General features: G+C 42.0%; 1 protein-coding gene across 5 annotated transcripts in view; it reads left to right on the top strand.

Moving 5' to 3' along the window:
• The window catches only part of YEATS2 (YEATS domain containing 2), a 74,462-nt gene extending 65,981 nt beyond the window's left edge, over positions 1-8,481 (top strand). For all 5 annotated transcript variants that reach the window (XM_054039280.1, XM_054039285.1, XM_054039283.1 and 2 more), the window contains one exon: positions 5,230-8,481. In XM_054039280.1, the coding sequence (XP_053895255.1) occupies positions 5,230-5,338 (109 nt within the window). In that variant the 3' untranslated portion in view covers positions 5,339-8,481. The remainder of the gene's footprint in view (positions 1-5,229) is intronic.
• The last annotated feature ends 2,872 nt before the right edge of the window (positions 8,482-11,353 follow it).

Below are 11,353 nucleotides of genomic sequence, written 5' to 3' on the forward strand. Positions count from 1 at the left end.
CTCCAATGATGGGGATTCCACAACCTCCCTTGGAAGCCTATTCCAGAGCTTAACTACCCTTACAGTTAGGAAGTTGTTCCTAATAACTAACTTAAATTTCCTTGCTGGAGATTAAGCCCATTACTACTTGTCCAACCTTCAGTGGACATGGAGAACATTTGATCACTATCCTCTGTATAACAGCCCTTAACATATTTTAAGGCTACCAGGTTTCTTCCCCCCTACCAACCCCGCCATCCCTAGTCTTCTTTTTGCAAGACTAAACATGACCAGTTTTTGATGTTGTTTGTTTTAATTTTCTCACCGGTCAGATTTTCTAAACCTTTTATCATTTTTGTTGCTCTCCTCTAGACTCTTTCCAATTAGTCCACATCTTTCCTGAAGTGTGGCGCCCAGAATTGGACATATTCTAGCTGAGGCCTCATCAGTGCCAAATAGAGAGGGACAGTTACCTCCCATGTCTTGTATATTACACTCCTGTTAACATACCCCAGAATGATACTCGCTTTTTTTCCAACTGCATCGCACTGTTGACTCGTATTCAATTTGTGATCTACTATAACTTCCAGATCGTTTTCAGCAGTACTGGTGTCTCGCCAGTTATTCCCCATTTTGCAGCTGTGCATTTGGTATTTTCCATCCTAGGTGTATTTGCCTTCATTGAATTTCATCTAGTTGATTTCAGACCAATTCTACAATTTGTCCAAGTGGTTTTGAATTCTAATCCCATCCTCCAAAGTGCTTGCAACCCCTCCCAGCTTGGCGTCACCCACAGACTATATAAGCATATTCTCCACTCCATTATCCAATCATTAATGAAAATATTAAATAATGCCAGACCCATGCAGATCCCTGAGGGACCTCACTAGATACGCCCTCCCAATTTGACAGCGAACCATTGATAACTACAGTCTTCCAACCGGTCGTGCACCCGCTTTACAGTCATTTCATCTTGACCACATTTCCCCTGTTTGCTTATGAGAATGTCATGTCAGACTGTGACAGAAGCCTTACTAAAATCAAGATATATTACATCTACCACTTCCCCCATCCACTAGGCCAGTAATTCTGTCGAAGAAGGAAATTAGGTTGGTTTGGTATGACTTGTTCTGACAAATCCATGCTGGCTATTCCTTAAAACCCTGTTATATTCTAGGTGCTTACAAATTGTTTAATAATTTGTCCCAGTATTTTCCCAGGTATTGAAGATAGGCTGACTGGTCTATAATTCCTCAGATCTTCTTAGTATCTATCTTTAAAAAAGGGTGCAATATTTGCCCTTCTCCAGTCCTCTGGGACCTCACCTATCCTCTGTGAGTTCTCCGAGATCATTGCTAACTGTTCCGAGATTGCTTCAGCTCGTTCCTTAAGTACCCTGGATGAATTTCTTCAGGCCCTGGCGACTTGACTACATCTAACTTATCTAAATATTCTTTAACCTTTATTCTTTCCCTATTTTGACTTGTGTTCCTTCTCCTTTGTTGTTAATATTAATTGTGTTGAGTAACAGGTCACCGTTAACCTTTTTAGACTGAAGCAAAATAGGCATTAAATACCTCATCCTTCTTGATGTCATCAATTATTAGCTCTCCTTCCCCGCTACATAGAGGACCTGTGCTTTCCTTTGTCTTATAGCATGCACACTTTTGGTCTTTGCAGGATGTCCATTACCTTTTGTTAATAAAATAAAATTATAAACAGTTTATCACTACAAGAATTACTGAACAAAACTCTTCACTCCATTGCTGGTTTCTGTAACGGGTACCACTTCCATTGAAGGCTGTCTTCCTTTAAAGCTAACCAGTACATATGATGATGTAAAGTTACACTGCTCTACAGCCAGAATGCTTCTGAAATAAATGTAGTCAAACTTTACTAATTCTGGGTCATTGAGAATGAAAATGATGCTTAAAATTGTTGATTGGCTCTAGTTTTCAAGATATGCAATTGGGTCAGTATATACGACCCTTGACTTGGGAATTGCGGAGGATAAGTGAGTTATAAAGGGAAGGGATCTCAATTTAAACCAGAAATGACTAAAATACATCTTTGACTGGATCTATTAATAAATCTATGACTGGGTTTGGACAGTACTTGCTTTTTAGGCAAAACAATGAATGATGCAATCTGAAGCTGGTATTGCATCATACATGATATGAATTACGTCATGTTATTCCTAGAAGTCATGGATGATGCAATCATAACGAAGCTTACATCACTCTGCTGAACAAATTGCCCTATATCAGCTCTAGAAATCATACAGTGTCGTGCTCTCTTATTTGTCAGTGTTTGATTTTTGCAAAGGGACACATTTCTGTTTAGCCAAAGTGAGCAGAGATGCCTCGTACTTGTGTGAACAGTGCAGATAACTTCTGCTATGTTTGTGGTGAAGTGACTTTTGCATCACAAAAGCGCAGTATAACCACTATGGTTAAGAGAGCCTATCACCTTTATTTTGGCTGCAAAATTGGAGATCAGGACAAGAGGTGGGCCCCACACATATGCTGCAACACTTGTGCACCAAATCTTTGCCAGTGGTTGAACAGGAAAAGGAAATCTGTCTTTTGCAGTGCCAATGATTTGGAGAGAGCCAACAGATCATACCAGCAATTGTTACTTCTGCATGGTGCCTCCAGTTGGGAAAGGTGTGTCAAAGAAGAAAAAGTGGACTGTGCATTATCCAAACATTCCATCAGCTATACGCCCAATACCCCACGGAGAAGGACTGCCGGTTCCTGATGCACGAGAATCATTCTCACTTGAGTCAGACGAGGAAGAGGATGAAACTTCTGGTCCTGAACCATCAATGTCACAGGACCCACATTTTCTCCCATCCTCCTTCTCTGAACCACACCTCATAACACAAGGTGAACTGAATGACCTAGTCAGGGATTTGGAACTACCCAAGAGTAAGGCAGAGCTGTTGGGCTCCAGACTACAGCAGTGGAATCTCCTGGCAGGTGATGTTAGGGTTTCCATGTTCCGTGACCATCAAAAGGATCTTGTCCCATTCTTCATGGAAGGTGATCTTGTAGCCTGCAAACAACATCGATGGTGTGATGGCAGCCCTCAACATCGTTCACAATCCAGATGAGTGGAGACTGTTCATTGATTCATCGAAGACGAGTCTTAAAGCTGTTTTACTGCATAATGGCAATGTTTTGCCATCAATTCCAGTTGGTCATGCAGTCCATATGAAGGAAACCTATGACAACATGAAACAACTTTTGAGCTGCATAAACTATGACCAACATCAGTGGCAGCTTTGGCGATTTGAAGGTTGTTGCTCTCTTGCTTGGTCTGCAGACTGGATACACAAAGTACTGCTGTTTTCTCTGCGAATGGGATAATCGTGCAAGAGATTCCCACTACATCAAGAAAGATTGGCCACTCCGACAGTCATTGGAGCCTGGGAGGAAAAGTGTTCAGCATCCACCACTTGTTGAATCAAGGAAGATTTTGTTACCACCCTTACACATCAAGCTGGGTCTGATGAAGAACTTTGTCAAGGCCATTGACAAAACTCAAGCAGCTTTCAAGTACCTCCCTGGAAAATTTCCAAGGTTAAGTGAAGCTAAGATAAAGGAAGGTGTCTTTGTTGGTCCTCAGATTCGTGAACTTCTTCGAGATGATGCATTTGACCATGCACTGCGTGGCAAGGAAAAGACGGCATGGAAAGCCTTCCAGTTAGTGGCAATAAATGTTTTCGGAAATAACAAGGCAGACAACTACAGGTTGTTGGTGGAAAACCTTCTCAAGGCATACAAAAGCCTTGGTTGCAACATGTCACTAAAGATACATTTTTTGCACTCTCATCTAGATTTTTTTTCCACCGAACTGCGGAGCAGTGAGTGACGAGCACGGCGAGCGATTTCACCAGGAGATTGCAACAATGGAGAAACGCTATCAGGGCAAATGGAGTCCATCAATGCTTGCAGACTATTGCTGGACTGTGACAAGAGATGCTCCATTTAATGAATACAAGAGACAAGCCAAGAAGCGCCGAGTAGACACTGAATAGGACTAAGCTATGTACAGAATAGTTTTTTGCCTTTTGTTTCATAATAAATTTGATTTATATAACCCTTTTGCTGATTTTTAAAGTGTTACATAAACAGGACAGGTGAAATATTATCATGTAAAGCAACCATAAACACATGAAAAGACCTAGCTTTACAATTTATGATTAAAACTCTACTATCTACACAATATACATAGACATAAAATGTAAAAACTTAAATATCTTAGAAACAGTAGCCAATCAGTTGTTTTAATTGTCATATTTGAATTCAGCACATCAAAATACATAATAAATAGTACATTTTATCTCTGAAGCAGACGACTTCTCAAAAATTGTAGACCAGTGTTATTAGTCGCCTGAAAACTAACTTTAAAGTGATCAGCTTAGACTCTAAGTGTTGGCCCAGTATTTTCACCAGAAGCACTTCAGTTTTACAACCGTTTGCATTCCATTCTCATGGTTCCTGGGCTGGAAGGGGTTCGAGTTTTCTGTAGAAACAGCAAATTCATCCTCAGTCAGTCGGGGAGGGAGAATGAGCAAAGTGCTGCTTTTTGCCCTTGAGCCAAGTGAGGGGCAGCAGTGACTGACTCCTAAGTCCTCTCTAGATCCCGTTTGGAAGGATTGCTGTAACGCAAGGACTTACAAGTGAAAATTAAGGGGGAGGCGGCTGTCTTCATGGTTCTGGGATGGATGTGGAATATTCTCCACGCTGATCAAAACAAGTTGACCTACAAATGCTCTGCCAGTGGCCTGACAAGACCCCAGTAGCCTACTTAGTAGCATGGGAATCAAGTAGTTCTTACAGTAACTCCTGATCCAAACACTATTCTCCTTTTGTTTAGTTGATTTAGAGACTTCTTCACACTGCCTTCATGGTGTTCTAGCAGAACTTGAAAATGGGGGGGGGGGGAAACCTTAGTGTTTAATATGTGCAAGCAAATGGCTTAATTAAAATACTCCCAGTTCCACAAAACTGATACTTCAGCACTTCCCTTTAATTTTCACATGCTTATACTCAAGGAGTATTCCTCCAAATTTTCTGATAGCATCCATTTTGTGCTAGGGCATTTTAATACCTTGTCTCTGTAACTGTAACACTATTATCATTTTTTGGCTTTTCCCCCCATTAGTAAATTTATTGGCCTGGCACTTCAGAGAGAGTTGGCTTTTTGCATACTGTAATAGTTTCTTTGATTTGTTCTCTGCAGGATTCCAAGAGAGATCACAGTGATGAATATTCACCAAGCCATCTGCAATATTCCCTTTCTTGATTTCCTCACAAACAAACATATGAGGATATTAAATGAGGAACAGTGAAATAACCTGAAGATGCTGTAGTAACAATGGATTGAAGAGTAAAGTATTTAATGACAATTCCACTGTCTCTGTAGGACGCTATTATATACATTTTATAATGTTGGGCTACTAGATTGTTACCTCCAATTAAAGATGCACCTTAATGCAACAAAATGATGCTCTGTTCCAAATCAAGTTGTTAGATTGCAGTGTTGTTTACTCAGTAAATGGATGAGTGAACTTTGTCAGTTTGCATTCAGTTGCTAGCTGAAAAAGACTTGGCAGCAAAATAGGCCTTCTCCAACTGATGACTGGATAGCTTGCTGAGGTGATGCATTTTTAAGATGGAAATGATTCTTTAGCACTTCAGCTCCCTTTGAGGCAATCCACAGACCAGTACAGGTTTTGCTGTGAGCTGGGGGGCCATTGGAGACCATTTGCCCAAAGTGTTGCGAATACATGCAAAGCAATAGGTAGCTTTGGAAGTTGGTTTGTTTGGAGGCTGATGCTTGTGGTGAGCGACTTGTGCAGATAGAGTTGAACACCACGAACATGACTCCTGTTACCCAGCAGGTCCAACCATACAGCTAACTGTATGGTAACAAATATTTCCTTCCTTTAGGAGGGACTGAGTGAGCACCTCAGACATCCCAGTGATGATAGGTTGGGGGCATGGCCAAGATGAGTGAATAACGTCAAATTTAAAGAGACTGAGCATGTGACCTATGTGAGGGGAAAACTAAAGTGACGTGGATGCGTGGCTCATTTCACAGAGGATTGTGTCAAGATTTCTGGGCGTTAATTGGCGAGATCCTTTGCTTGCCTAGAAAGTATTGACCTTGGCTGCTGGAAGAATCCCGATTACTGAGCTGGAGAGCAAGCCACTAGCTCTGTAATACTTGTTTAAATCTTTGGAAAACAGTAGTCGATGATCAGCACAGATTGTGAGGAACTGACAGCAACAAAGCTTTGGTTTAAACTCTGTGTAGCAGAAAGATGCCCAGTAGGATTGGGGAAAACACAGACACTTTGGACATGGCAGCATCTGATACCATGGCTGTGGGTAGAACCTTTACTTCCGGTCCCACCACTCACCTGCCTTAGATATTGCCATGTTCTCCTTCTTGTGAATGCCACATCTGAAGGGCACACTGCAGCCTTGCGAATGCTAATTGACGTAAGAAGGTCTAACCGGCAATATAAAAATCTTCCTGATATGTATTTGGCAATATTGTAAACATTCTGTCAATGTTGGGGGGCCCAAAATTTGACTATTACTTTACCAGGCTTTCAAAATCCTTGTCTTTTTGAGGCAGTACCACGTAATAGGTTGAATGAGGGCCTGAGAGCTGGGGACTCCTGAGTTCTGGTCCCATCTGGGTCACTTGATTTGCTGCTTGGCTGGAGGAAGTTGCGTCACTGCTCAGTGCCTCAGTTTCCCCATATGCAAAATTAGGAATAAGGATACCTATCTCATAGGGGTGTTCTGAGGCCTAATTAATATTTGTACTGCAATTTCAAAGTGTAAAGCATTTTAGAAGTGCTAAATAAGCTTATTTTGTTGGGGAACAGGGTGTATTTCAAAACTAATTCTTGCGTGCTTTCTTCACTAGAAAATTAATAAACTTGATGCCAGGAGCTCTGTAGTTAAACACAACTATGTGCATGCTCCAGGGAGAGTGATTCAGCTAAAGAAAGGTCATTTCAGGCTTTCAAGGAACCAGTTACAAACCAGAATAAAATTAAATTAGTTTTTAAACTATAGACCCTTGACACTATCCTCCTCAGGCCAGAATCGGCCATTGATGCCCACCGCAAAGAGAACCTTCATCTGCAGATAGCCCCATTGAAATCAACAGGACTGAAGTACAGTGCTACTCAGCTTGCCCTTAACATTGAAAATGGGACTGATGAGAGGGAATTTGAGTTGGGCTCTGAGATGAAGAGTTTTGATGGCATTGGAGTGGATGTTTTAAACACTCTGGGGCCCAACTGTGGAATTCTTACTTGTGCTGGTGAGCACCCAGCAAGATCACTTGCATGAGAGAGCACTCGCTGGCTTGAGGAACAGCTGCACAATCTGGCCCTTGCTCTACAATAGTCTGAAGTACTCTTGCTGTGGGGACTCTTGCTAGAGAACAGTGACTGGGCCAGCACTGAGAGTGGAGGGGAATCAGTTTAATTTAGGAACATCAGGCCCTATCTTAGCTTCCCTGTTGGGGCCTGGCAGCCTCTTATCCTTGATGTTTTATTTGCAGGCTGTAGGGAAGTCAAGCCTCCTACACCTTTTAGATACACCTGCACACAATTTGTAAGTTAGGCTCTGTAGTCCCATCCCAGGCTGCTTAAACCTTCTTCCCTATGTGGCAGTTAGTTGCCCTTTTGGGCAGCCAGTGCATTGGTATTCTGGAGTGACACGTGCTCTTCCGTCCCTTAGTACTAAATTATTCATTGGTTGACTGGTTTTCAAAAGTGCTGAGCACCCAGCAGCTCCTATGGACGTAGGAGCCCATCTTTGGGCACCTGCCATCCAAAATCTTGCCCCAACTGCTTGAACCACGTGATTTTCTGTAACACTAGAGAATGAAGTGTTCAGCATTTAAGTTCTAAAAAGTCCCCTAAACCAAGGCATCTATTCTGTAGTAGTTTGAAGGAGCTACAATCAATGATTGAGTCTCTTGATTCATTTCTAAGCAAACCAGGTTAATATAGTTACCCCTAGGAGAATAATCCAACATGAAATTTGCTAAGAACAAGCTATCCGTTGAAACCAAAAGCAGCTACCAATAATATTTGTTCAGTAGTCCAAATGTAGGACATTTTTGCAAGAAGGTCTTTGAATTTTCAAGAGTGGTGGGAGACATTTCTTCATGAGAAGATAATCTGTTCCATCAGAATTGAAGGGAAGAAAGTTATGTCACAGAACAAGGGGGAGGCTGTAAAAATTGGTAAACCAAGTGAAGTGTGAAAGAAATTGGAATATTTCTAAATATTCCCCTATATGCTCTGTGGCTTTTTAAAAAGTCTTAATGTCAGTCAAAGATCTCCTTACAAACATTGTCCATATTTGAAATGTTGAGTGTTTAAATCCTCCACATTCTGTATTATAATGTAAAATTGTGTAATATACATAAGTTTACAATAAATTCTTTTATTAGTTGTGATGACATTGTCTGACTTTCAACTGTCACCCGAATACAGTTTTTCTAAACGGTCATTCTGCTGCATACACCATTGCACTGCATGTCACATAAAACAGGTGGGCAAAAAGAGACAAACTCCTTTGTCCCTGAAGCAAAACGGGAATTTTATCTTTTGTTGGCTCTGCAGAAAACCTGACGGTTGTTAAACTTGGCCAAAGCAAAAGGTAGTTTTTGCCTTTGAGGGTCTTTTTTTATGGCTTATTATGAAGATTTCATTCTTTTGAAAGAGGGAGCCAGAAACTGAGCAAAAAAAGTTTAAGCTACCCCGTGGAAGGTTTAAGCTACCCTTGATGTGCCCGTGCAAACAGCAGCAGACTTATTTGCCCTTAGAAATGAGTGAAAGTTGAATGAGAAAGGAAGAAATCAAACTGGCTTTGAGCAGGTTATTTATCAGTTTTCTTGACAGGAATGGTAAAAATTGTCCATCATCAAGTAGTTCAGAAGATGAGAGCCTTGTACTGTCTTTCAGAATACTGAAGTCCTGATTCTCATTTATAGTAGAGTCTTTAGTGTAAATGAGAATCGGACCCTGGAAGACTAACCAACAAATGGACAAAATTGTCAGGTTACCAATCTCTGTTGTTAACACACTAGGAATATTTTCGCTAAAGCCTTCCCACATGCTGATTGACATACTTTTAAACATATTTACAGGAAATAAACCCTCAGTTGTAGAAGATGGAAAATGCATTCATGCAGAACACTTACCACATGTTTGTATTTATCACGTTTTTCTGATTTTCTATTATTACCATCCCTTCCAGCAAGGAAGGTCTTTCCCAAACAGCCATCTGGCTGCAATTTTATGTGATATTCACAGCACTGAATATCCCAGGTGGCAAGGGCCTGACATTGCAATGGAATCATTACGCCGACTTCTCATTGATGCTTTACCCCAACCCCTTAAAGTGACTGGTGCTTGCAAAGGGTGCTAGATTGCTAGCCCTTGAGAAATAAGTCCTTTGTTTTGGTACAAAACAGGTACAGCAAGGCACCAGCAGTGTACATATCCCAGTGTGCCTCCTTCCTGATGTGAAGGATCACCTCCAAACATGGGCAATTCAGTTCCTCTGGCAGTTTGGTCCTTGCCATCTGTGCTGTGAAAGCAAACAAGGCTCCTCTTAGACAGATATTTGCACTAAAACCATGAACTGGACTGATCCCATCAACTTACCTGACAATGGTGCCCTATATGGATAAAATATGAACTGTTAACCTAATATGCCCCATATCCTGTTGCTAGTCAAATGAGAAATTCTCATACAATACATTGGGAAAGTAATTTAGCTATAAGGAAATCTTTTTACATCCAAGATCATTAAGATGTTACTCAACTTTTTAGGTGATCAGATCAAGTTACCAGAGTTCAATCAAACAACTGAACACGCAAGAAAGTCTCAGACATGCAGAAATGCAAATGTTCCTGGCTAAAACAGTGGAGCCAGTGTTGGAAAATGGAAATACACCTTTCAACCTCCAGACAGGTTGGGTGACAAGCCAGCAGAATGTGATATACTTATCTCATAGAGCTGGAAGGGACCCTGAAAGGTCATAAAGTCCAGCCCCCTGCCTTCACTAGCAGGACCAAGTACTTGATTTTGCCCCAGATCCCTAAGTGGTCCCCTCAAGGATTGAACTCACAACTCTGGGTTTAGCAGGCCAATGTTCAAACCACTGAGCTATCCCTCCTTGCATATTATGCTATATAGGACATGGATTATAATAGATCATAACTATAAAATCTGTTTTTAAGGGATACTATTGTGTGACTCAAATAAACCACTCTTGCAATATGATTCACAGAGAGAAAAGACTATCACGAGTTTTATAGTTAAAGACTTTATAATCTGGATATTGTGGCATAATGTATAACACCAGCACAGCTGCCCCTTTTTGTCCTCTCCCCTGCATCACTCCTCTCACAAACAGCGCTCTTTATCCTCTCCTGCTCTCCCCTGTTTCCACCTTGTCCCCCTTGCCACTCTCTCCTTGCTCCCCCCTTTCCTCTGCCCTTTTGTCCACCGCCTCTCAAAGAGCCTCTTTCTCTTCTGGCTTTCCCCCTCCTTGGTGGGCTGTCCCTCAAGTGGGAAGGATGTCCCAGAGAGTCCCCCACTAGCTCTGCTGTTGATTATGCTTTAGGCTGTGAGCAGGTGGTAACTCACAGCGGCTCATTCTACAGGCACCAGTATGCATGGCAATTCTAAGCACCATGAGGTGCCCTGCTCTGGGGGGAGGAGTCTCCCTCCACACCCAGCCTTAGCCAGCAACTGCTGCCCTAGCTTCTGCTGTCTGTGAGAACATGGAACCTCAAATGGCTTCAAAGCAAAATGTACCATTCAGTGGAGTAGGGTTTAGGTGTAAAGCCCAAGAGCAATTAGTGACTGTGCACATGGAAGAACCCTGCTAAGACAAGTAGGGGAACAGAGACAAGCAGTCCCTCCCCCTACTAGTTCTTCCTGTGAAAGTTTTCCCTCTTACAGGAACTTTTTCCCAGCATGCTGTTCTTGGGCTGGCCCTTTAAATTGGGCAGAGACAAGCTACTCTAGTCTCAAAGCAACCATTTTGCAAGGGACTACTGGCTGCATTTCCCCTTCTCCAGCTGGGAAGTGCCTGTTAAGTTTTCCTCTGCTTTTTCTAAAGACGTGGGGCCCTCTCATACAGGGTACCTCTGTGGGCATGCAGTAAGGCTGTATTTTGGTGACCTTCAGCATGCTTCTGGGGCTCAGTGGAAAGGCTTGGCCTTTCAAAGGTGCATTGTGATCTGGATGCTGCCTGGCCCAGAAGAATATCCAAGAGCTTGTTCCAGTGTGGGTGTGTCCTATGTAAGAGTTTG

The sequence above is a fragment of the Malaclemys terrapin genome, chromosome 9, assembly GCF_027887155.1.
Source record: "Malaclemys terrapin pileata isolate rMalTer1 chromosome 9, rMalTer1.hap1, whole genome shotgun sequence".
NCBI lineage: Eukaryota > Metazoa > Chordata > Testudines > Emydidae > Malaclemys > Malaclemys terrapin.